Here is a 27,499-nt window from a genome sequence, read left to right on the forward strand (position 1 = left end):
CTCAACGCCTGCATGAAGCTCAACCTCACCACGTATGAACCAGATTACAAGGCCATCAGCAAAACCATGCAGCACCAGAAGTCGCATTAAAAGTAAGACATATTTAATTCATTATACGTTAAAAATACTATATGGCTCTCAATTAAATATATTTCGAAATATTTGGCTTTTATGGCTCTCCCAGTCAAAAAGGTTCCTGACCCCTGCTCTACACCATATTTACAAATGACATGCCTCTTGTCCTAAATAAGTCCTATATTTCTATGTATGCGGATGATTCAACGATTTACACATCAGCCTCAACAGCCAATGAATTAAATACGGTTCTAAAGGCAGAGTTGCAATCAGTGATGGAATGGATAAAGAATAACAAACTAGTTCTAAACATATCAAAGACAAGTAGCATCATTTTCGGTTCAAACCATACTCTAAGAACGAACCCAGTCTTGAAACTTTTGATAAGTGATGTGGTAATTAATCAAGTCCAGGAGACTAAACTCCTAGGGGTAACATTAGACAGTAAATTGTCATGGTCACACCATATAAACAATATAGTAGTGAAAATGGGAAGAGGGATTTCTGTTGTTAAAAGATGTGCTCATTTGTTACCACTAAATTCTATCAAACAGGTAATTCAAGCTCTGGTTTTGTCAAATCTTGACTATTGTCCTGCAGTATGGTCGAATGTAACAACGAATAAACTGAAAAAATTACAAATGGTACAAAACAAAGCAGCACGTATAGCGCTTCGCTGTGAGTACAGAACTAATGTTGCAGCGATGCACAGTTGTTTAACTTGGTTACTTGTCAAACATAAATTACTCTGCTCACTCCTTGTATTCACTAGGAATATTCTTGTTACAAAGATCCCCTCAATTTTATATAACAATTTATCAATAAGTCTTGACAGACACAACCATTCCACCAGACATGCTTCTGCACGAGGTTTTACACTTCCAAAAGTGAGGTCGAATGCAATGAAGCGAACTGTCATGTTCCGTGGTATGCAGGAATGGAACTCTCTTCCCAGACATGTTAAGCAGGAGAATAGTAAATGCCGTTTCAAAATCGTGGTAAAACAACATTTTCAACCAAAGAAATTGACATTCCCTAATAGATAGTGTGTACGTAAATGAAAATGTATGTGTCTGATATTTTTATCTTGTATTATGAATTTGATTAGGGTTTTTATTGTTGTTTTAATTGTCTGTATGACATGTAAATGTTGTGAGTGTATAAGGGTTTTTATTGTTGTTTTAATGGTCTGTATGTCATGTAAATGGTATGAGTGTATAAGGGTTTTTATTGTTGTTTTAATTGTCTGTATGACATGTAAATGTTGTGAGTGTATACGTCTGTAACTGTATTTTATGTGTTATGGACCCCAGGAAGAATAGCCCCAGCACTGCTGTGGCTAATGGGGATCCAAATAAACTTAAACTTAAACCAGTTGAGAGCCAGACCCCTTATGCCATAATGGTGTAGTTTCCCAAGTAGAATGGTGAAGTCAATGGTGTCAAAAGCCTTTGATAGATCCAGGAAAACGCCCACCCCACAATCACTCTGGTCAATGGCAGCGTGGAATATATATTTACAGCAGCCAATAATCAATCAATAAACGCGATCGATATTTGGAATGGTGATCAGGAATTGGAATAATCTTTTTGGAGAACATCTGATCTAAGGTAAGGAGTCTATGTTACCAGTTTTAGGATAATCAGAGCTGTATTCACTGAGATATCAGCATGTGCCGTGTGTGTTTCAAGTTTCAAGTTTCAAGTTTCTTTAATAGTTGTCATACAGAAGTACAGAATACTTTTATACAAAATGCTTCTTACTGTTGCGCTCCAGAGACTGTGCAAGACAAGATAAGTATGAAATAAAATAACATAGTAAATTTTGAAGTAAAAAAAAAAATGAGGTCAGTGTTCAGTTTAGACATATGTACAATGTTCGATGCAGAATAGACGTAGTTACCATACAATATACAATACTGTGCAGTGTACTAATATACAATACTATATAGTGCAAGGCAGAAATGGAGAAATGGGACGAGGTGCAATTTAGGTACAATTCACAGTAGGTGTACGAGTTGTAGTGCAAATCCTTTATCAATAAATATAAAGTGTAAGTGTGTTTGTGTGATCTAAAGTGTGGAGAGTGGGTGCTGCAGTGTGTTGTTTGTTTGAGTGAGTGTGTGCGTGTGGGTGTGTGTGCTGTGTGCATTTGATGGTTGTTGCATAGTGATTATTGTTCGTTTAGCAGCCTGATGGCCTGGGGATAGAAGCTTCTTCTGAGTCTTTCTGTGCTCGCCTTAAGACTCCGGTATCGCTTGCCTGACCGCAGCAGTTCAAAGAGGCAGTTGTTCGGGTGGCTCGAGTCCTTAATAATTAATAATTCTGTGTGTGTGTGTGTGTGTGTGTGTGTGTGTGTGTGTGTGTGTGTGTGTGTGTGTGTGTGTGTGTGTGTGTGTGTGTGTGTGTGTGTGTGATCTTGAGGAAATGAGAGAATAGATTTTTCAGCCCGCTTCTATAGCGTGCATAAGTACACATACTATCGATAATCTAGCGTTTCTTTGAAAACGATTCATAAATAGGCCGACAAATGACAACGTGTCTAGTGTATTCGAGAATATTCCAATAAATGCCGTTTATGGAAGTATCTTTCAATTTTCCGGAATTTTTTGAGAGAGCGATAGCTTTTAGAAATGCTATAAAAAGGATATGAACCGATTAAAAAACAATCCGTTTCGACAATGTTGACTGCAAACAAGTCATTGATAAGCGACGGGCAGATTAGACACATAGCCATAATTTAAAACATAGATTATGCGTTTTTAACGCTAACATTGAAGTGGATGATGGCATTCAAGGGGGTAAAAAGGAAAACAAGGCCGGCACTGATAGTGTTAAGGCATGCGTGAAAATCGAACGAATCGTCTTGAATTCAAGGCATCACAGAGTGAGTCGATATACAAATTATTATTTTGGGGTGAGGTGTTCCTTTCACCTTGCAAAATAATGAATAACCAACGTTGCATTAACCTTACAAAATTACTAAATCATTAATGTAATTGACCATATTTAGACAATGATATATTGGTGTTTCAGTCAGTTGTCAGCTGTAGGAATGTATGAGCTCATGTACTCCCACATAATGAGTGGGAGTTTAGTCATAAGTCATATATTATTACTGCATCAGTGTTGGTGTGGGAATTCCAAAGTGCCCCAGCCATTGATCCCTTGGTCAGTAGAATAAACAGCAGTATTTTAGAGGGAATCGATATGCATTAAAGTTATTTACTTTGGCTATTTGGCTTTAATGTCCCCCTCCCCTACCCTCATTCCCAGCCAGCTCTTTCCTTCGATCAGCTGACTTGCACACATACTTTCAACCCCCGACCCTCATCCCTCCCTCATTTCTCTCTTTCATTTTCTCTTTTCTCTCTCTCTCTCTCTCTCTCTCTCTCTCTCTCTCTCTCTCTCTCTCTCTCTCTCTCTCTCTCTCTCTCTCTCTCTCTCTCTCTCTCTCTCTCTCTCTCTCTCTCTCTCTCTCTCTCTCTCTCTCTCTCTCTCTCTCTCTCTCTCTCTCTCTCTCTCTCTCTCTCTCTCTCTCTCTCTCTCTCTCTCTCTCTCTCTCTCTCTCTCTCTCTCTCTCTCTCTCTCTCTCTCTCTCTCTCTCTTGCTCTCTCTCTCTATCTCTCTCTCTCTATCTCTCTCTCTCCTTCCTCAGTCATTTTCTCTGACCGCCTTGACTTTCTCAGACGTTCTTCAGCCTAGAGTCTCTCTCCTTGAGATAAGAAGCAGCTGTGTGTTGTGAGGTATAGTCGAGACGGACGTCTCCCTAGTGCAGGGGTCGGCAACCTGCGGCTCTGGAGCTGCATGCAGCTCTTTAGCCAATCAGCTGCGGCTCCCTGGTAAAAAAAAAAAAATATATATATATATATATATATATATATATATATTAGGGATGCTCGATATTGGCTTTTTTACCGATACCGATATTCCGATATTGTCCAACTCTTAATTTCCGATACCGATATCAACCGATATCAACCGATACCGATATATGCAGGGTTTCCCCATCCAAAAAAATGAATAATTTCAGGTAACTAATAATTTCACTCGATATATATATTTAACAAATATTGTTATTTTTTTTTTTTTTTTAAACCGATACCGATATTTTCCGATATCACATTTTACTGCCGATATCGGCCGATAATATCGGTCGGCCGATAATATCGGACATCCCTAATATATATATATATATATATATATAATATATATATATTTAATTTTTTTTAGATCAGTGTCATACTGTGACACTGAAATGAAAAATATTTCATCAACTAAAATATTGAGTCAACCAAAATATTTCATCAACTAAAATATACATAATGTCACACCCCACGCCTCTCCTTGCCGTCTGCAAGTGGCTAATCTTGAGTTTCCGACCCCCCAGTAAGCTAACCATGGATAAATCCAAAAAAAGGAAAGTCTGAGGAAAATAGAGGGTTTAATTCAGTGTGGACAGCTAATTAGGTTTCACGACTAACGATGCAGACTTACCTGTATGCCTGATATGTGGTGAGAAATCTGCGAACAACAAAAAATGTACCTTTTATTTTATATATTTTCCACAAATAAGGGAAGGACTCAAATAGAGCTGCATAGTTCAGGGTTTTATTTCAAAGTAGGTCTACACATGGTAGTATTTTTTCAAAGTAGACTACTTACTTTTTATTTTATAAATGTTCCACAAATAAGGGAAGGACTCAAATATACCTTCATAGTTCAGGGTTTTATTTCAAAGTAGGTCTACAGACTTCTGTGTTTTATTTAAAAATAGGTCTATACAGCCAGTTTTTTTTCTCCTCTTCATAAGAGGTTGAGGTTTTCCTTTGTTATAACAGGTAAAAACAGCAATAAAAAGTCAAACATTTTATTTTTGTTGCTTTATAATTCCATCAATGCAACAAACTGTGTGCTATAAAGTATAAAGTATAATAAATCGCAAATGACTTTGGGTATGCAATTGTCAGGCATTTTATGCTAAATGTGGGGTATGCTTGAGGATAACTATATATAAAATGTTATACACTGTGTTATCTTCATTTTAAGGGTCAATTGGTTTTGCGGCTCCAGAGGAATTTTATTTTGTGGGAGGGGGGGAAATGGCTCTTTTGATAGTAAAGGTTGCTGACCCCTGTAGTGTGACAGTGAGAGATGCAAAATACATTTCATATTCAGTTACAGGTGACAGGTGCAAAGCACATGTATGGACATGTAGTGTTTATAGCAGTGGCGGCTGCTGACCAAATTGTTTGGTAAAGCAGAAATAATATTTTTAAAACATCCCCCACTGTGTGTGACTTTATAGATTGTATATACAATGTGTGATAATGACTAGCCATTAGATTGATCACTGGTGATTATGGTACTCGCCATTGTCGTACACACTGGCGGACTCGGGGGGGGGGGATTGCTCCCCCTGGTGACCCCACGGTTTAAAAACGCCCGCTAAAGTGCCCTTTTGATTGGCAAAAAATTAGAGGGTGTGCCCTATTGGTGCTTTTCCAATGGTCTAAACTTGACCATGTGCCCCACGGTTAAATAATGTCATGCAAAAGTGCCCTTTTGAGTGGCAAAAACTATAGAGGACGTGCCCATTGGTGCCCTTCCAATGGTATAAACTTGACCATGTGCCTCCACAGTTGAAAACATCGCGCTAAAGTGCCCTTTTGAGTGGCAAAAATTAGATGACGTGCCCATTGGTGCCCTTCCAATGGTCTAAACTTGACCATATGCCCCCACAGTTGAAAAACATCACGCAAAAGTGCCCCTTTGAGTGAAAAAACTAGAGGATGTGCCCCTCCAATGGTCTAAATTTGACCATGTGCCCCCACAGTTGAAAACATCACGCTAAACCTAAAGTGCCCTTTTGAGTTGAAAAAACTAGAGGACGTGCCTGTAACTGAGGGGTTACAAAACCCGGACTGTATTAAAGATTGTTTAGATTAAACCACTACTAAATATTATTACTTGCCAGACAGTACAGTTAGTTAAATATGGCAGACACTCAATTGACGGCACGGGACAAAGAGATCACGTTTACAGTATTTTAATAGCAATATCAATATACAACTGAATTAGTACGTTGCTCTTTTAATAGTGAAATGATAGTAGAATGTCAGAGTATCAAAGTCAAGGGGAATGAATAATTCATAGGTTAAGAATACTCGACCGAAGCTCTGCATGGAGTGAGAAGGCGATACAGGGCAAAGCGAGGGGTATAGCTGGAGACAATGATTTCCCCCACGGAGTGGTAAGCTCCAGAGGAATTGAAGAATAGTCGGATACTCCTGCGGTCACTGAAGAAAAGGGGTTCTCGTACGGATCCAGTCCTTGTAATCCAAGTGCCCGATGGCAGGGTAATAGCTCTTAATCCAAAACCCGACGGCAGTGATGATAGCTAGCTAGCTTCGTTGGTCCTAGAAGCTAGCCCCATGAAGGTCATCAGGTGTAGTTAGATCCAAGCGCCGATGGTCTTAACTATGCTCTTCTCCACGTTACTTCGCTTACACAAGTCGGTAGCACTTTATAATAACACCCTGTTATAATACATTTATAAGGTATTTGTAGATAATGAACTAATCATGAACAAACCATTTATATACATTCATAAATGATTATTAAATAATTTATAACTATATTTGTATAACATTTACAGATTAGTTCTACATTATTTATAACTCATTATCAACATTGTTTGTACTTGATTTGTTCATCATTAAATAATGTTGTTTAATGTGTCGTAACACATTTGTAGATGCTTTGAAAAATGTATATGAAAAAACTACTATAGTGTATCTCCATTTATTTGTCATGTTCAACAAATGATTTGTTAAGACATTCATAAAACATTTATAAATCATTTGCAGATGCTATCGTGGGGGCCAATCTAAAGTGAAGCCTATTCATCATTAACAAGTGTCTAATACAGTTAATTATTTGTTTACTTTTTCATCACATGTTACAAATGTTGTAGGCAGCTTTCGGATACACCCTTCTTTGTGACAGTAACAGTATTAGGACTAAAGATAAATGCAAATTTATTAACATATAAAATACATGTACATGATATAGTGTAACATCGGGGGGCACTAGGACCCAGGAGTACCCTGGCCAGGTATTGAAGAGTATCTAGAGAGGAAGTCTCACGCGAGCGAGACTTGACGTCACGTGTGTTGTCGTCTGTTTGAATGGAAGCACAAGTTATCCGTGCTGCGTCTATACTTTCGCTTTTAATAAGGTATGAGAAGGTTAAACACCTTTTTTTGTTGGTAAATCTATTCCATCATTTCCGACCTACAAACAACTCTTATATGTTGTGTAGACGTTCGTGTAGATGTGGTGGCCGCTAACGTTACATTTGGTCCTAATGTGTGCTCAGTGTGCTCAGTGATAATGACACGACACAAATAAGTATTACTCTTGTGTGTCGTGTCGTCATCACATACATACTGAGCACTGAGCACACATTAGGAACAAATGTAACGTTAGCGGCCACCACATCTACACGAACGTCTACACAACATATAAGAGTTGTTTGTAGGTCGGAAATGATGGAATATATTTACCAACAAAAAAAGGTGTTTAACCTGCTCATACCTGAAAAGCGAAAGTATAGACGCAGCATGGATAACTTGTGCTTCCATTCAAACAGACGGCAACACACGTGACGTGAAGTTAGACACTTGTTAATGATGAATAGGCTTCACTTTAGATTGGCCCCCACGATAGCATCTGCAAATGATTTATAAATGTTTTATGAATGTCTTAACAAATCATTTGTTGAACATGAAAAATAAATGGAGATACACTATAGTCGTTTTTTCATATCCATTTTTCAAAGCATCTACAAATGTGTTACTACACATTAAACAACATTATTTAATGATGAACAAATCAAGTACAAACAATGTTGATAATGAGTTATAAATAATGTAGAACTAATCTGTAAATGTTATACAAATATAGTTATAAATGATTTAATAATCATTTATGAATGTATATAAATGGTTTGTTCATGATTAGTTCATTATCTACAAATACCTTATAAATGTATTATAACAGGGTGTTATTATAAAGTGCTACCCACAAGTCACTATAATACACCAATAATGGTTCTACAATATTAGGGTCGTATCTAAGTAGCTACTAGCTATCCGTAACGATACACCGCGGGTAGGCTTCCACTGCTCACATGTCCACTCGTTCTGCTGTTAGGTTACTTCTCGGTTCACTGCTTTCACTTCACGTGTTTATGTTTCACTGCTGTTCACACACGTGTTTAGGTTTCACTGCCGTTCACACACGTGTTTAGGTTTCACTGCTGTGCACACACCGCGGCTGCTTGCGCCATCATGCTTGTGGGGCGGCTATGGCTCAGGGGTAGAGCGGGGCGTCCAATGATCGAAGGGTTGGTGGTTCGAATCCCGCTCAAGCCCATGTCCATCCCATTGCCGTTGTGTCCTTGGGCAAGACACTTAACCTACTTGCCTCGTATGAATGTGTATGCATGTGAATGAATGTTGGTGGTGGTCGGAGGGGCCGTAGGCGATGATTATTCGCCACGCTTCCGTGAGTCTGCCTCAGGGCAGCTCTGGCTGAAATTGTAGCTTACCACCACCGGTATGACTGTGTATGAACGAATAATGGACTCTGTGAAGCGCTCTGAGTCAGAGAAGAGCGCTATATAAATCCAATCCATTATTATTATTATTATTATCTACAATATATATACTCAGAGTGATTTCTAAGGCGCCACCGAATTACTTGTCCGGAATCAATGCGCCTGCTTAGGGCATGTCTGAACTTGCCCGGACACGTCTTTGAACTTGTCTGGGGGGCGCGACTGCTGGCGCCGCCAATGTCAAGGGCGGGGCCCAATGAGGCGAGCGAATAATACTATGATTCAAACGGAAGCTTAAAGGTATATAGCTTATATATATAAATAATATACAAGTTATACAAAATAACTGAGTAGATTCTCAGTGTTAATCTGGCCCTTCAGAACAGTGCCCATTGGTGCCCTTCCAATGGTTAAACTTGACCATGTGCCCCCACAGTTGAAAACATCATGCTAAAATGCCCTTTTGAGTGGCGAAAATTAGAGGACGTGCCCATTGGTGCCCTTCCAATGGTCTAATCTTGACCATGTGCCCCGACGGTTAAATAATGTCATGCAAAAGTGTTAGCTACAACTCTGAGCAGCCCCGTCACTACAATATTCCATCCATTTAAGTTTTCAGTTTTAGACACATCCCCTCTTGAATGTTCAGATGCCAGAGGGCTTAATGCAGTCTGAGCTGTAACCCTGCATCATACTGCTGTGTGTGAGGTAGGTAATACATCAAGCTTTCTTTGAAGTTGCAAAGATTGAGTTTGTTTGACCAATTATGCATTACTAAATACTAGGGATGCTCGATATTGGCTTTTTTACCGATACCGATATTCCGATATTGTCCAACTCTTAATTTCCGATACCGATATCAACCGATATCAACCGATACCGATATATGCAGGGTTTCCCCCCCCCAAAAAACTGAATAATTTCAGGTAACTAATAATGTCACTGGATATATATATAACAAATATTGTTATTGTTTTTTTCTTTTTTTAAACCGATACCGATATTTTCCGATATCACATTTTACTGCCGATATAGGCCGATAATATTGGTCGGCCGATAATATCGGACATCCCTACTAAATACTAATGTATGTACACTGCAAGTGCTTTTATTGATGGCAGTATGTTTTAGCCTAGGCTACTGTAGCTAGCTAACTAAACAGGTACATTGCTTAGCTGATTCTATGCTAACCTGTGTTCTCAATTTAGAAATAAAGTGTACAAATTACTTTAGGACTATTTGCACAAAATATACCCATAGCACTTTAAAGTTCAGTGTGAATTGCTTTTGAATGCTAACTTAGAGTGGTAGTAAACGTAAAAGTGGGTTTAGCATTGGCCTATATTCTATGATTACAGAATGCCAACGAGAGAAAGAAATCGGAAGAATATTAAAAAGTAGCTGAAAAATGCTGCAAGAGGCAGCTTCTCTTTGAAAAATTGGGTCCAAAGCAACACTAGTAAGGGAGGAGATAAGGATACAGGTATGTATTTGTGTACAAGCTTGTCTCACAGAGCCATAGTTTGGATTATAACTGAGAATCTGGTGCTAACATGGTAAATAATGCTTATTTTGGACAGAAAAATGTATCTTAAACATTTAAATTGACCAACCATATCCTTTGTATTCCAATCAAGGCAAGAGGGCTAGTGGTGGTAGTGCTATATGACATATTATTTTATAATACAATTATAACATTGTAGGCTACAGTACGAATAATATATACAGTACAATTATATTACTATTATAAAACAAATATTATTTGCTCCACCTTAGATAAAGACCGTACAGACAATGAAGATGGAGATATCCAAGAGGGAAATGATGATATCAGGAAGAGAGATGGTGAAGAAGTGGAGGAAAGAGAAAATGCAGATGATTCTATGGAGAGAAATTATGAAGAAGTGGAGGAAAGAGAAAATGCAGATGATTCTATTGAGAGAAATGATGATGAAGATGGTCATGGAGATGCTAAAGAAAGTGATGATGAAAATGATGATAGGGAGAGAAATGATTCAAATGACACAACAACAAATAACTTGAATGCTCTCCTGTTGCCATTAAAATATCCCACTGATCCAGCCAGTATCCATGCAGGTACAATATATTAAGTTTAATGGAGAGAATAAGGGGAAGATAGAGAGGGGGGAGGGAGAGAGAGAGAGGGAGAGATAGAGGAGAGAAGGAGAGGACAGGATGAGAGAAGGAGAGGAGAGGACATGAGGAGAGAAGGAGAGGACAGGAGGAGAGAAGGGGAGTACAAGAGGAGATTACAGGAGGAGAGAAGGGGAGTATAGGAGGAGAGAAGCAGAGGGCAGGAGGAGAGGACATGAGGAGAGAAGGGGAGGAGAGAATGAGAGTTATAGGAGAGAGAAAGGAAGAAGCTCAACTGCACTCGAATTAACTTTAACTGTTAAACTGTTTTATATCCTGCAAAATATATGTTGTAAATAGCTTTTAAAGAATAGATTCACTATTTTTCAACCCAGACCATATTAAAATATTTTTTCGCAAATATTTATATTCCTCACTGATATCTTTAGCATTGAGAAATGTACCACTGCAGCAATGGTTTAGGGCAGGCCTTCAAACACGATAATCTACTTTTCAAACACCATGATTTTTTATTTAATTAAGGATCCCCATTAGCTGGTGCCATAGCAACCAGCTAGTCTTCCTGGGGTCCACACAAAAAAAACATACAAAAACAATTATTATTGCAAAAACAAAATGATTACAAGTCGGTACTCAACACACAATGCATAATGAAACTAACAATTAAGATGGCTAAAATTACATGCAAGCACAGAAAAAAATAAAATTTATTTTACAGTGTTAAATACAATTTAAGATTATTTAAAAAAGTGTATCTACTGTAAATGCAGCAGAGGTTTTGAGGCAGGTTATTCCAAATAGTTAATGCTCTAAAAATAAAATATCTCCTTAAAGCGTTGGTTTTAGGACCTGGCAATTCAAATAAATCCACTTTTCAAACACCATGATAATTTACTTTTCAAACAATAAGGTGAAATAAACATTTGAAAGGTGTATTGTTCCCTGTGTGTTTTTATCATAGAGGTGTGGTTATACTATTAATCTGGATTGTCTATGTTGTTCTAATGTTAATCTTAATCAAGGATGAAGACTATTTCACCATACATGACGCATCATAGCTTTTTGCTCACTGATGGGGTCCCATGTTGTGCAGTAGGTGCCCTTTTTTTCTTTTCGCCCCTGCCCTTCAAACAAGAGTCCGCCACTGGTTGTACACAATCCAGTTTTTTGTTTGCACTGGATTGTAAACTGAACATGAACTTGTTTGTACTGAATTTGGTAGATCTGCTTTTGGCTTTTCTGCCCCTACAGTACATCATGTAATACCCTGCAGGAAACACTGAAACTAGACACTCTAGTGTCTATTGGTCGGTTTAGAACCTTAATGACCAATCAGGTCACCACAATATGTAATTGTTTTAAAATGATTACCTCTGTTTTAATTTGTAGCTATTTCTTATTTTTTTTTATGTATTTTAAAATGTGCTCTTATTATTGTGATTGTTTGTTATATTTATGAACGCACTGTGACACTTGTGAATGTAACATCTCGACAGCACTGTAAATTAGTTTAATTACTCAGTGTATTATCGAGTATAAATAAAGATTGAATGAATGACTAACAATGTGTACTCCAACTTATGTGTTACAGGCTACCCGCGATACGATATTGTCGGCGATCATAGTAAAGGGGAGTACCACCTCCTGATCCAGAGGACAGAGATGCAAGACGACGCATTTTTCGAGTGCCAGGGCATCCAGGCAGCTATCAGATCACGACCCGCCCGTCTTACCGTGCTGGGTAAGGGACCTCGGTCTACACTTCCTGCCTCACTCAACTGTTGACACCGGTTTGAATAGAAACACTTCCACACAATGTCACAGCTCTCATCTGCAGCCGTTTCCCCAGGTCTCAAACGCTCAGGAGCATTCGTTTAGTTTATTTGGGGAAACCAAAATGGTGTTTGCACTTGCAAGAAGCCCCACTGTGCTTACAGAGTGATAAAGGTCTATGAAAAAATATATAAAAATAATAATGTTAGAGGGGGAGGCAGAATATTAATCAATGCGGGAAAGATAAATTAGTGATACAAATTTTAATTGACGGACTAATTTAATGATACAAAAAATAAATCCTCTCCTGATCTGTACTCCATCAGCCTGTCTTTTGGGTTTGGAATCAATCAGGGAGAACCTTGCGATTCACAAAACCCAAAGCTGCAGCCCATGGGCCAAGGGAGAGCACTGTGATTACCATTATCGATTCACCCCCTCCTTGTTTAAAGCATGATATATTCCAGTGGTATCAGTTCATTATCCCTCCACCCCTGCTCCAAACCCTCGTTAGCTGCAATTCTGCCCACTAATCTTAAACTGGCTACTTAGAAGGGGGGGGGGGTTGCTTAGGCGGAGGGGGAGAATTATGATGCTGGCGATTGGGGTCCATTAAAATGATTAATTATATATAAGAAGGGTACCATTTGTTTTTTTTTGTTTTTTTCCCCTCCCGATTGGAAGGTGGAGGAGACAAATCATTTGGCCATTAGGCTGACATTTAATCCCAGACAAATCAGGTTGCTTTGGGGGGGAAAAATGCTCACAAAGCCACCGGCATGGACCCAAGAGTAAGGTAATAGAGTTAATGTATGTACACTGTCACAGTCAATCTTTGCCTGTCACTTTCCTTGGCAATGCTGCCCGGGAGTAGGGGGATGGGGGCAGGTGGCTGAGAGCGTGCCTGCTTTAAGGTTGGGGGGGGGGGGGGGGGGGGATCTCTGGGTAACACAGTATTACACCTTGACAAACCAGCCACAGCAAGACCTACGTGCAGCTGGACAAAAAAATTAACTGGGTGTCAACGCCGACAACATGTAGATATGATGGTCGTAGAAAAGAGTCTTTACAGTAAATATGGGAAGACAGTGATTTCCTACATGTCCATTCGCTGTCAGGTCGGTAAATGTGGGAGGAAAACACTCCACAGCTGTATCCTTTTAACCCCTTAAGCCCGATCAAGATTAATTTCACATCATAAATAGATCAATACAGTCCCTATTAATTGATGTTGTGTTTCTTTTTCAAATGTAGCCAAGAGTAAAGACCCTAACCCTGTCAAAACAGCAGTCAAAGTGTATATTTTCAGCACTACGTTTGTTTACCAATGATTTTAACTCTTTGGACGCCAGACCCGATGATAGTCGGGTTATCTCGCCGACCGCTCAGCGCCAGACCCGAGTATAGTCGGGTTTGCATCGTTATTTCTTTCATTCGATATATCCATTCATTACAGGCACACAGACTCGGGGGGTTAACATGGGGAATCATCCTGAGAATGCAAAAGTGCAATACCGGCCGCATCCACCCAGGTGGCAGTATCGAGCACCCTTTGAAACATTATATCTTGGCCTGTGTGTCGATCAAATGTCTCCGGTCCCACTTTTCTTTGTCGGGCGAGGCGGGCGGGCATCCCGATCCCATTGAGAAGCGTCAAATGCCTCCGATGCATCTGTTGTGGTGGATTATGTTGGTGACACGATGGATACCGGTACTTGGACTCGCAATCAGACAATTCGAATATTCTTTTTGGGGTACATCCTAGTGAAGGTACGGACCATATGATATCAATCCTGCTGTGATCCAACCATGACTTCACCTAGATCGCAACATGTGTGTGTAACGTTACTCCACAACGTATGCCGTTGGTGATGATCAAAGCATCAAAAAACGACCCCCCCACCCTTTCATGCATTCATGATGAAACATAATACCTATATTATATATTTGATTTGGAAATAGTAGCGTGTACAGGTGAGAAACGGCAACGCTTTTAATGAAAATCACATTTGACTGTATATCGTAGTTTTCTGGGATTAGACAGGATCACTCTAAAACTATATTCATATTCACCACGGTATGACACGGCTAAATATGGCTAGTTAACCTCTTCCGCGGTCTTCCGTCGGCGGACCGCAAATGACATCACGTCATAAATCAACCTCTCCAGACTGACAAAATGTCCCTTTTTTTTCTCAAACGAATTCAAGTATAAACATCATCACCATGTCACAACAGCAGTTATAATGTATATTATCATCAATATGTTAGTTTACCAATAGGTTAAAGTGTTATTAGTGCGATTTTAGTATTCGTTTTTGTGCTGTTTTGATCGCGAAAGTCAACCATTTTGAAAGATTTAGCGATGGGAATTGTAGTTTTCTTTACGCCATTTTTAAGAGGACACCAAGAGCTATCAATGAGTGTTGGAATTTTACAGAACGACACTTCCCAAAGGCCTCTATGGGGCTTCAAGCAAATTACTTATATATGAATTTGTTATATCTCTTATTACTCTGGATAATAAACCACAAAACGTAACGTTATTGACATATATTCAAGTGCAGTTAGTTTATCTTCCCTATTTTTAGCATGAAGCAACAATCATATTTTAAATGTGTTTCAAAATGGCGGCACTCTGGCCAGAATAAAAAACGTACTGTACATACAGTAGATTTCATTATATGTTCTTATGCACGCCTGGTGATACTAAATCCAAATTGAACTCGGGCATTTGAAAGATAAGCTTTGGCACAATCCATAAATGTGCGAATTGGCTATAATAACGTAATTTATAAGCCTGCTATTCTATATTCTATCATACTATTTCAAATTGCATTGGTCCGGATGGGAGAATTCAGTACTGTATCTTCAAAACCTTATGTTTAATCATCTTCCCTTTATTGATTTCCTTAGATTCATTGTACACGTGATCTCAAGAAGGTACTGCACGAGACCAGTGGCATTTTTTCATGTCTGGTCATTTTTAGCATGGTGTTATTCACTGTCAAAGATGCAAAAAAATATCATAATTCATATCCTCCTTTGTTTCATCACAATTTAAGCAAGCCTAGTAATAGACACAATATTTATGACACTGGGAATACATTCACTGAGGTCCATATATGTCCCTAGATACCAAGAACATGTAAATGGACCTTGTAGAAGTGGAGCAATATTCCATTTACTTAGGTATGTATTTTAGGCGAATTTTCAGAAAATAGGGCTCCGGGCTTTAAGGGGACATGCATTGCTATTCCTTGCACTATTTGGGCAACTTTACACAATTCCTGTGAGTCTATGGAAGATATCTGTAAGGTTTAAAAAAAAAGAATGCATTGTTTTATATTTCTAATGAAGTACTCAAAAGCATAATTTTTCAGCCTCAGGTTTCCATATGCGCTTTGACAGTCACCCACACAGCGTGATAAATACGACAGAGAGCGAGAGAGAGAACGAGCAAGCGAGAGAGAGAGAGAGAGAGAGAGAGAGAGAGAGAGAGAGAGAGAGAGAGAGAGAGAGAGAGAGAGAGAGAGAGAAAGAAGGGAGAGATGTGTCCCCGACACACACGCAGTTGATAGGTTTTTTGGTTCATTGATGGTGAATATCTTAAGTTGATAGGTTCATCAGTTCATTAATGTCTGGTAATATATTATATCTAAAGCTCCTCTGGTTGAGCCCTGGCTGCACCCTCATGGGGCCTGGCGTCTCGTGCCTCTCTCCTAGAGCCATATGAAATCTGTTTAATTTTTTTCCAAATTCCATTTAATTTTTTTCCAAATTCCGTTTTTTCCGTTTTAATATTTCAGAATTCTGTATTTTGCTTTGTACGCTCATTTTACCATCAGAAATAGTGTCTAATAAGTGGGAATGAATAAATGTCCACAATTTAATAAGATTTAACAGTCCATTTAACACTTTGGCTGCCTAAGGTTAAATTCATGATATACCATAGATTGCCAGCGCTATTTGTCTATGGAGAAAGTCCCCTTCTTTGCAGGGCTATAACTTTTTAAATTCTATTGCTACATTGCCATTATTAGGGCCCATTCAAAGTCCTATATGTATTGTTCATTGTGTAGCAACGTTAAACTTTTTCATTCACATATTCATAGTAAAGTATGGTCTAATGTATAAGTATGTTTTCATCTCTTTCTGCAGCTTTCTCCAGAACGTGATATATAGCCCCAAATGCATTATATTGATGATGAAATACAGTTTGATGGCAATCAGCGCGATATAAAAAATTCCAACTAGACGTACTTCTAGAAGTTACTACACGTCATCTGATGTTGACCGGATGGGCGAGGGGGCGTTTATAATTCCGTGGGCAGCGTTATACCAATCATCTAATGTGGGTCAAATGTTGATAATAGCAGTTAGTATCGAAGACGGTAACGTTACACGCTGAAACTCACCCCAGTCTCCGCGCGCCGTTGGGCGATCATCGTCGAGTAGAAATCTTATCATTATGGGATATATTTTTACCCGGTCCATTTCCAGCTTGTATAATGGTATATACGTCCAAATCATGTTGTTTATCAAGTTATTGCCAATCGATCACCGTGTAGCGTGACGAGCCAGAGTCCCATGACCTATCGCGAGCGCCCGGAAGTACTACGGTCGTCATGACAACCTCTATTCAACATCCTGTTTGGCGATTGCGCCGATCGGCCACCAGATGGCGCTCCTGAACCGCCAGAGAGCTCAGTGGGTCCTGCTGGTGGATCTCAGGCCAGCGGAGGGGACATATGAATCCGATCGCAGATTTTTGAAATATTGATATAAGGACGACGTAACGCGTCCTCCGGCAACTTTAGCATGGCCAGCAAAGACGTCTAAAGACGGGTCCCGGCAGTCAAAGTGTTAATAGGGCCGTCTTAAATACTTTGAAGCTTCGAAGCTTCGTTCGATGGGCATGGGATTCGAATATGAAAATAAAATTTTATTATTTAAAAGAAAATAAAAAATGATATATATTTTTGCAAAATCAACTCTGCCTCTCTTTGTTAACTACAGCAAGCAATGCTGTTTGTTATTTAAGATGAGGTCGGACTCGGCACTGACAGATTTGTGTTCATTGTGCTGCTTTTATAAAGCCTCAAATGACGGCTTACAATATTTCATGAAAGCAAAGTGTTTTGTTTGTCTAAGATTTTAAAAGGTTTAAACTTTACAGCACTGACAAAGTTGAACAAAGTGCTGTACAAGTCCCACAACATAAAAAAAAAAGTAAAAAAAAAAAAAAAAGTAATTTAATTTTTTTATAGTGGATTCCATTTTTATTGCTCAATTCCGCGATTCCGTCCGCGATTCCGTGATCGCGGATTCCATATGGCTCTACTCTCTCCCTACAGGAAACAGGCCTCCCTACACACACACACACACTCTTTCTCTATTTTGGCCCTGCGACCTCCCTGTGCCTAGTGCCTGGTCGCAGGCCGGTCAATGGAGCCACTCTCTCAATTAGCTCTTGTCCTGATCAGCATGACGACAGCTCACATGCTATAGCTCACATGCTACCATGTGTCTCATGTGTCTCACAGACACACACACACACACACAGACAAGCACACACACACATACATACACACGCACAGACACACACACACACACAGACAAGCACACACACACATACATACACACGCATGGCACAGGCACACACACACACGCAAACACACCCCTCCCTTCTCTTCCTTTGTCCACGAGGGGTATAAATGTCATGTGTGTCTTCATTCTGTGAGAGGCTGAGCCCCGTGGAGGGTGAGTATTCTCTTCTCTGTGTGATCGACACTAAAAACTCTGTTTGAAATACAGCTTTGTCGCTTGAATATCTGGTCAGCTGGTTCATACTAAAATCAATCTAAGGACTTGGGGTGGATTGATATCCTAACACAGTCAAGTGTGTGTAAATGCTCTGACGAGGGAGAGAGAGGAGAGATCCGTCCCTGACACACACGCAGTCAAGTTTGTGTGTAAATGCTCCGACGAGGGAGAGAGATGGCGCACACACATTTTTACACACACTTCTGCACGGTCCCGCCGGTCCCTCTCTCTCTCTCGCTCATTATCTGCCTCTCTGTCAAAACCTGTTTGAGGAAGTGTCAGGTTACACTATGCGCTACAACCATAGAGGGGACGTTACTGCAGATCAGCTATTGGCTACGTCGCATTGCGAGTGAAATCAGAACAGCTTAGTTGAGTGAGGGAAGATATCGTGAACTCGAGACTAGACTGATGAGTCAATATGATAATTAACGACAAAGACCACATTGATATAATCCCCAATTGCTAGGAAATAATGCTAAACACTGGAAAAGGCCATTTATTATGCATGGGACCTTTAAGAGGTTAAGAGGTTAAGTACCACCCGTGTGTTAGGGGTGTGAGGTGTGTTGGACCAAAAAGCAGAACAGAGGCGAGTAGAGAGCAGGCATGGCAGGGTGTGATACAAAGGAGTTTACTTGGAAAACCACAATGGTGACAGGATACAGAGGATACACAGGATACACAGGATACAGGGGATAACTTCACGAATGACAGGACACAATGATTACAGAGAACACACTACTCATGAGCGACAGGATATAGAACCAGGGTAACAGAGTAACAGAGTAATGCATCTACAATGGGGGCAGGGGAGGCACAACTTTTATACACATACTGATTGAAATGAGAGACACCTGGGAAGGAAACATAGACAGACTACAGTGACACACTAAAACAAGACAGGACTGATAACAAATACACACACACACACACACACACACACACACACACACACACACACACACACACACACACACACACACACACACACACACACACACACACACACACACACACACACACACACACACACACACACACACACACACACACACACACACACACACACACACACACACTGGAGACTAGACCAGACAAGGGAAACAGCAGGTAATAGGTATACAGGAATGGGCAACATGACGGGGAGTACACTAAGGCTATGGTTAGACTAGTGTATTCCTGGCGTTTTTTTATACGTTTTTGACGACGTTTCATGTCCTATCTACACAGAAACGCGTTTTTTGGCGTTTTTTTGTGGATACGGCTGAAACGCAAAATTGTGTTTGCGTTTGGAGATACGCAAAAAAACGAGTCGACAAACAGCGTGTAGTCAGCACGCTAGCCGTTGTTGCGAAAACGCCCATGCGCAGTAGATACCATCTGCGTGCCCTTCCGGTGACAGCAGAGTGTGTGTGTGTGTGTGTGTTTGGGACAGAGCTCCGTGTCCCAAATAGCTTCAGCTACCATGTGTTGTCAAGTTATTGTTATAAGGACCCCAGTCCAAGCTACAACAGTCTGCATTCCCTTAACAATTGTTTGTATTGAGCCGTATTGTATTGTACCCATATGCAATATGTTAAATAAAGTTTACATCCATTCATTCTGCTAGCATTACCGATGGCATGAGCAGCTGGCTAACGTGAGCTATCAGGATTCAGACCCTGTTAGCTCAGAGTTCCTCTTTCAACTTAAGAAGCATTAAACAAAATGGCCCAGTCATCTATTCACCTTTGTTTAATACACACAGCGTTGTCTCTAATGTTATCTAACTACTGATAGCTCGCGATATCATCAGTTTTGATGCTGGCTAAGTAGCGTGAGCTAACGTTAGCTTCTAGCCACAATGCTATATTGTTATAATGGCATACTCCATTGACGTTAGCATGCAGCTAACAATGCTACCGAGCGTTTTTTAGACTAAAACTATCCGCTCTTGGTGGTCACTTGTGTTGATGTTAGTTTTGTTTCATCAACAAATGACAAGCAGAACACACAGTGAATGTATCCGTTTTGTTTATTGCACTTTTATTAGGCTTTGCTGGAAAATTATTGCTGCATTGAGTAAACAAGATGGTGGCGCGGCATAGGCTGCCTTATTGACATTTTCTTTGGTGGAGCTTCCACCAGGAAGTGTATTGGCACATTCGTTCTGATTGGTTGAAATTGCCTTCATGTTTGCCACCTACTGCCACCTACTGCTTTGGCAGTGTACTACATCAGTGTGCTTGGCTGACAAAAACGAAAAAAAAACGAAAGTGTGACTCGAGGCGCATGACGTCGCGGCTATACGCGGCGATGCGTATAAGAAAACAATACGAAGATGATACGAAAGGTGTAACCTCAGCCTAAGGGTTAATGACAATACAAGACACAGGTGAAGGGCAACAAGCAGAGACAGTGCGGGCAGTTGTCCAGTAGGTGGGAGTATAGGACCATGGATGAGAGGAGAGTCCGGGTGGATTGTAACACTGTGGCCATTGTGAGTGTACATAATACTGTATAGTTTTTGATGAATAATTGAAATGATTGTTACGATATCAATGAACAAGTGTTTGCTGTATTTCAGCAAGTGATCTCTGTTTTTAGGTTAGGGTTATGTGTGACGTCTCCAGTGAGGTTAAGGTCAGGGTTAAGGTAGGTTTATTAACAAATGTGTATAAAAAGATGTGGACAATTTTATCAGATTCAGTATGTAAACCATATGTTCACTGTGTTATAGCCTTATTAGCAGACTGGCCTAAGAAAATCGCACATTTACCCACCTGAATGTGCATACAGCCTGGGAAATGTGTAAAATCAGCATTTTCCCACATTTACTGTAATATAATATTTTTTGGATGCATTTCAGTTCAGTTAGGAATAATGATCTTCATTATCTTATTGCTATTCATCCACAATGGCTTCTAAAAAGGAGAGGGCACCAGTGCCCATTCTAACCGAATGAAGCATTGCTCTATAAGTATATAAGTAATTTTCCACGCCAAGAGGGCGAAGCACCAGCTCTCACCATAGTCATTATGAAGGACAGCATTCACACTGCCTGTTTGCTGCTGAAAGATGAATGCTTCGCAGAGCCTCCAGTGGGAAGTATAAATATAAGTATCAAGCTGCCATTGCATACATAATATACAAAAAAAAGTATATTTCGGTAATCAAAAGTACCTAGTCGCAAACTGTACTAATATTCTATTGATAAGATGACTCGTTCCAAGTCTCCCACGTGAAAAAACATTACTTCTTCGCTTGTTTGCGGTAGTATGATCGCTAACTAATCTGATTGGCTAAGAGGGGTCAAAAATAATAACCCAGTAACAATGATCTATTGCTATAGGGAGCCTAAAGGGCCGTTCTCACCCACAGCAGCATCATGTGAGGAGACGGACCGGAGCAGTGGCTGCTTGAGGGCCTTCACGGAAATAATGTAGGCAGGTTCCGTTGGATGGATATGTCTTGCCCCCACATCCTTCTATGGTGATGGTGAATTGAATGTTGTAGTTTTTTTTTTTGCTTTAATGACATTGGCAGGTATCCCAAATATGTCAATGTCATAAACATATCCATTTCATGTGCTACAACAGCTGAATTTTAATAATGATCCATTTTATTATCTTAAACTCCAACAATGTCAGTATTATTGCTTGTTGCTACGGCTGTGGGGGTGCTGGAGACATGATCCAATATATTTTATACGCCTAAGTCTCCTGAACACGGCACGACCAATCCCAAGTCAATCAGCACTCCCGAACTATGCATGCGCAGATTGCCCACGGAGTGTAGGTCTATCAATCTGCACATGCGTAGTTCGGAGTAGGTGAGACTATAGCTCGGCCGAGAAAGTGCCGATTGACTTGGGATTGGTCGTGCCGTGTTCAGGAGACTCAGGCATATACAAATATATTGGATTGTGTCTCCAGCACCCCCACAGCCGTAGCAACAACCACTTAATGTCGAGGCTCTCATCCACATTCATTAATTTTATCCCCCCGCTCTCTCCTCCATGAGCTCAATGTAACGCGGAAGTGCAGTGGTCTATGATCTGTTTCTCTGTGAGTTGGGAAACCCAGAGAAAGCTGTTATCAGCCTTTCTTCCATGAACTATAAACGACTGTATCATGATATAGGAAATATATATATATATTTTTTCAAACAAGCTGGAAACACTGCAAACAGCTGACTGTGAGGTGGGTGGTAGGCCTATAATAATAGGCAATAATAGGCCTTGCAGTTGCTTCTAGTTGAAGCAGGTGTGCTGGACGGATTCATTTGTATGAATTTGAACTCTAGTTATTTTTTTATTGATCTTTTTCCCCCTCCTTTTTCCTCCGATTTTCTCCCATCCCAATGTTAGTCGTTATGCCAATTCCCAATCTCCTTCCTGGTCGCTGCGCACTTACCCCCCACAGTCGGTCTGGGAGAGTGGAGGCTACCACGTGTTTCCTCCGACACACGTCCAGCCAATCAACCGCTTATTTTCACCTGGCAGCGCGGATTCTCACTGAGAGGGCGTAGCTTGTGGAAGGATCACACTATCCCACTTAGATCCTATCCGCGCTTAGCAGGCGCCCCGACCGAACTGTAGGAGTCGCTGTTTACAACGACCCGGACCCACCCCGCCAGCTTCTCCCACCCTCTAATACTGCCAATTGTATTAGTGTGAACGGCCAGCCAAGCTGGTGACAACCCCGGAGCTGTGAGCTGGATTCGAACAGGCGAATCCAGCCGCTCCGGGGTTGGTGACGAACGCAATCTCCGTTACGCCACCTGACGCCCTTGAACTCTAGTTATAATATATATTATGAATATATTGTTGGCTTTGTTGTCATTGTCGCTGTTAAGAGCCATGCATCAACTGGCTGAAAAGAAAGCAGAGCCCTACTGTCTAAAAGTGCTCAGTGGTCATGGATACCAAACACAATAACTGACGTATCTCAAGGAGTTGTGATTGTAGGATCAAGAAAAGATTTAGAGCTAGGCAGGGTTTAGAGCTTTCCAATATCTGGTTGATGACTTTGGGGAGAGGGACTTTACTTACCTTCTTCCCTCCTTCACAAGCAACACGTTATATTTGCAGCTACAGATGGAGCCATTCGTTTTCCTAACCATTTTGCCGCGACGAGCGCACGGTGATCTCACGTCATTGGAATTCATTAGGAAACCAAGCTGCTGTTCTGTTTTATGCTGCCAGGAGGCGCAAAGTCGACTGGCGGCCGTCTGCTGACTTCCTCATCACTGTGCCTTTGTGTTGATACTGTAACTGGCGAGCCACTGTCAACGTTGGGACGGCGCGAGACTGAGAGAGACTTGTTTATTGTGAATTGAAAATATGCCAGTAAAGTGGGGAGGGAGACTTGTTCATTCAAGTAAGCTATAATAGAGTATATAATATTGCCACCAGACATATTCTCTCTGTGAAATTGCATTTCTCTGTCATGCAAAAAGCTGTTTTCTTTTACTTCCAAAAATTGTCGCTAGCGAACATATTTGCATTCCTTATTCATTTCAGTAACGTTATGTTTTCAAATAATTAAGGACATGTCAACAACAGGGTGGATCTGGAATGCAACTATGTCTGGATTATGCATTGAAACTCGAGAGACAGTAAATAAACTAACTAATAAAACGTTCAAAACTTTGTTCCAACTTGTGTATTGTTTTCATAAAAGTTTACTAAGATTGTACTCTTGTATTTTGCACTGTATGTCACAGGTGAGCTTGCTAGCCATTAGATTGTTAACGTGATATTAACGTTAGATATATCCGACCAATCAATCAATGTCAGACTATAAAATGGAGTACAATAGGCTCTGAACAGGCTATCAGTGATATTGTGAGCCACTCTTCATTATGCTCCCCTGCATTCAACAGCTAAAGATAAGTCTGAGATACTCTCAAAAAGACTGCAGGTGAATAAAGTAGAAGCACTTCTTAGTAGTGTAAATGAATAGAATAGAAAACGGTATTGCCATTTCAACACATGGTTGATTGGGATTTGTCTTGGTGCCAGCACATACAGTACATACAGTATAAAAACATACAATAAACATTTGTGATTGTAGATTGGCCAACGTCCCCAACGCTAGTCTCACGTAGTGATACCTCTCGCCACACCATGTTAGCACTGTGCCAACACTGGAGAGGGGTCTGGCTGAACCGAATATCATTAGTAGTACTGTACTAGTAAAAACTAGCTCTAGCTTGAAATATTGTTTACAAATTATATTCTGTTACATAGCATGTTGAACTGCAATTTGTAAACGTAAAGGGCTGGAACCTGAAAAGTATACTGGTGTGTATTATTATATTTACATGGGTACTGAAACTACACTACCTTAACACATTAACTGCCACGCTTATATCCATCAATGTATGATCACTGCCACCAGTCTAAGCCTATGGAGATGTTCACCTTCTTTGCAGGGCTATAACTTATAACTAAATTGACATTACTATGGCCCATTCAACATCGATTATCGATCGTTCAGGATGTAGAAACGTTATACTTTTTCATTCATATATTCATACGAAAATACCGTCTAGAATATAAGTATGTTTTTATCGTTTTTATGCAGTAATTCCTAGAACACTAGTTATAGGCCTAAACGCATAATATAGATTATCAATTGCAGTTTATTTGCGATACACAAGATATTAAAAAATCCAACTGAATACGATCCTAAACGTTATGACTCATCATGCGCGGATGAAAGGGGGGGGGGTCGTTTATAATTCCGTGATCGTCAGTAAATGCTTTATGTAGTATGGGTGATATATTGATCAGAGCGGTTTGCATTAATAATAATAAACAATCAAGCTGAAAGTAACGTTACTGTCCTCTTACCGTGCGCCGATGAGACTGGAGGAAAAAGATCCCACTTATTTGACGTCGATCGACTAGATCCATTTCCGGTTTGTATGGCGCAATAAACGCCCAAATCATATCGATTATTGAGTTATGGCAGTGATCCATATACACGGATGTGTGTCTAGAAATATGATCTCAATAACGTTGTACGCCGTGGATTGGCGGAATTCGCATGATCAGCAAACCCGTCGTACAACGTGTTTGGCGGGGAATGTGTTAATGGTGCTTGCAAGATGTGATTTATGCAAAGATTGATTTAACAGACTTGAATCTGATAAATAAAAGTCACTACTCATAAACTATGCCTGACCTCTTTCTGTCGTTTGTACATTAAGCATTTATTATACTTTTATGACATTAATATGCGACTTATGCAAAGATTGGTTTAACAGACACTCTGGCTTGTTTGTATTTCTTTAAACCAATCACAATCGTCCCGGGCAGCACTAAGCCACAGGATGCAGCGACGGTGCCTTTCCAAAATAGTGTCGCAGATATAGCGGAAGGGGTGGAGAACTCCGACATGGCATGCTTATACCCACAGTCTACATCCTGTGAGTCAGACTATCATGAATGTATCCCTACTACATCATAGTAATCCATAGTATATATGGCCAGTCAGGGTGTTTTCTTCTCAAGGCATGATTTAATTTATAGTTTATTTATACATGATAACTTCCTGAATTCTCTGAGTGCCTTTTACATACATGCCAGAGTGTCTTGTCAGGATAGGTAGACTTGAATGAAAAGCCTAATCTGATGTCATCTTGGAAATGTCTTCAGTAGTAGAACCTTTGAACCTTCCTCTGATGTAATCACAATCAACTGTTGTCGAGGGCTTTGACAATTAAAGGAACCATAGTTTGAGTTTAAGGCAAAGAAAACGAACATTCATAGCCTGACGATGAAAACAAGCTGATAAGACAACTGAAATACCTTGTGTTGCACTGTTGAGTAGATTTCAGTTGTCTTCTTCAGTCAGCGTGTACAGTCAGTCAGTAGCTTGACCCCTTTGACTTTGCATTGGTTTGTGGTTTGTGTGCAAGTATGAGGAGATGCATGGATTGTAGAAACGACTCTACAAATCAACAACATCATTGATGAGTAGGGCGAGGGGTCCAAAAATGTGAACTACCCCTTTAAAGGAGAATACTGAACCACTCAGTTATTCAATTTATACATACATTATTCCTATGGCCTCCTGAACAATGCATTATGTACATTAATTTGAGTACAACGTTGAGTACATTTGCACTAACAATCCTGATAAGACTCTAATTTGTTAAATCACATCAATGCACAGATTGGAGCTTATTCGCTGCCATTTACTGGGGAAACAAGTTTGTTTCAACTTGTTGATTCAACTAAAATAAGCCAATGCAAAAAAACGTGCTTGGAAATATCAGCAATAACATATGATTATGTTAGAAATACACCAGATAGCTCTCAATACAATATTATTGTCACAATACATAAATCATACTAGATATTAAAAGACATCTTCATTTTTGTGTATTGTGATTTGATACTGAGATACATTCTCAATTGCCTTAAAGCCCCAATGAGAAAATAAATAAGCACTGATTCATGTACATACCACATATTCTCGCACAAGGCTTTCTGGATCTTCACCCATGTAGATAGTTACACATTTATAAATCAATCTAACTTTAACAGATGAGTTAATTTATTATGTGCGACCACCGCAGAACTGCACGTTAGCTTAAAGACGTGTTTTCACCATGTTAAGGCTAGACAGCTGGCTAGGCAGCTGTATGCTAACATTAGCCATTGTGAGATTGTCGACTGACAAAACCTACCGTGCTGTTTTTAGTGGGAACAAAGTCCTTTCGGTTGGTATTCTTAATCCACTTCTGGCGAATATCTTGGTCGTCTGCACGGCCAGGGAATCGATGCAAACGGTATGGTCTCAGACACGGGCAGTGGTCGGTCAAGTTGAACACTTGAACAAGTCAAGCACAGAGGCGGATGTGGCCACGAATTTCATAATAAAAGCGGCCACTTAAAAAATAAATAAATGAGAGCTTGTGCCGTTTCAACGTTGACAGTTATCAATCGCTTGCGCCCAAAGAACATTTTATAAAACGAGGCATACAATACAATACTATGTATTTTAGCCAAAACATGTGGTCAGAACACAACATTGCAGTGCATTTTGTCCATTCTCTCTCATTCTCTCTAATTCTCTCTCTCCCTTTCTCG

General features: G+C 40.1%; 1 protein-coding gene across 1 annotated transcript in view; it reads left to right on the plus strand.

Annotated features, from left to right (window-relative positions):
* The window catches only part of LOC311232985 (kin of IRRE-like protein 3), a gene marked incomplete at its 3' end in the record, with an annotated part of 534,465 nt that overhangs the window by 311,966 nt on the left and 195,000 nt on the right, over positions 1 to 27,499 (plus strand). The window contains exon 3 of the mRNA XM_084319831.1: positions 12,404 to 12,553. Coding sequence (XP_084175957.1) covers positions 12,404 to 12,553 — 150 coding nt within the window. The remainder of the gene's footprint in view (positions 1 to 12,403; positions 12,554 to 27,499) is intronic.

The sequence above is a fragment of the Notolepis coatsorum genome, assembly GCF_963971535.1.
Source record: "Notolepis coatsorum genome assembly, chromosome: 8".
Classification (NCBI taxonomy): domain Eukaryota; kingdom Metazoa; phylum Chordata; class Actinopteri; order Aulopiformes; family Paralepididae; genus Notolepis; species Notolepis coatsorum.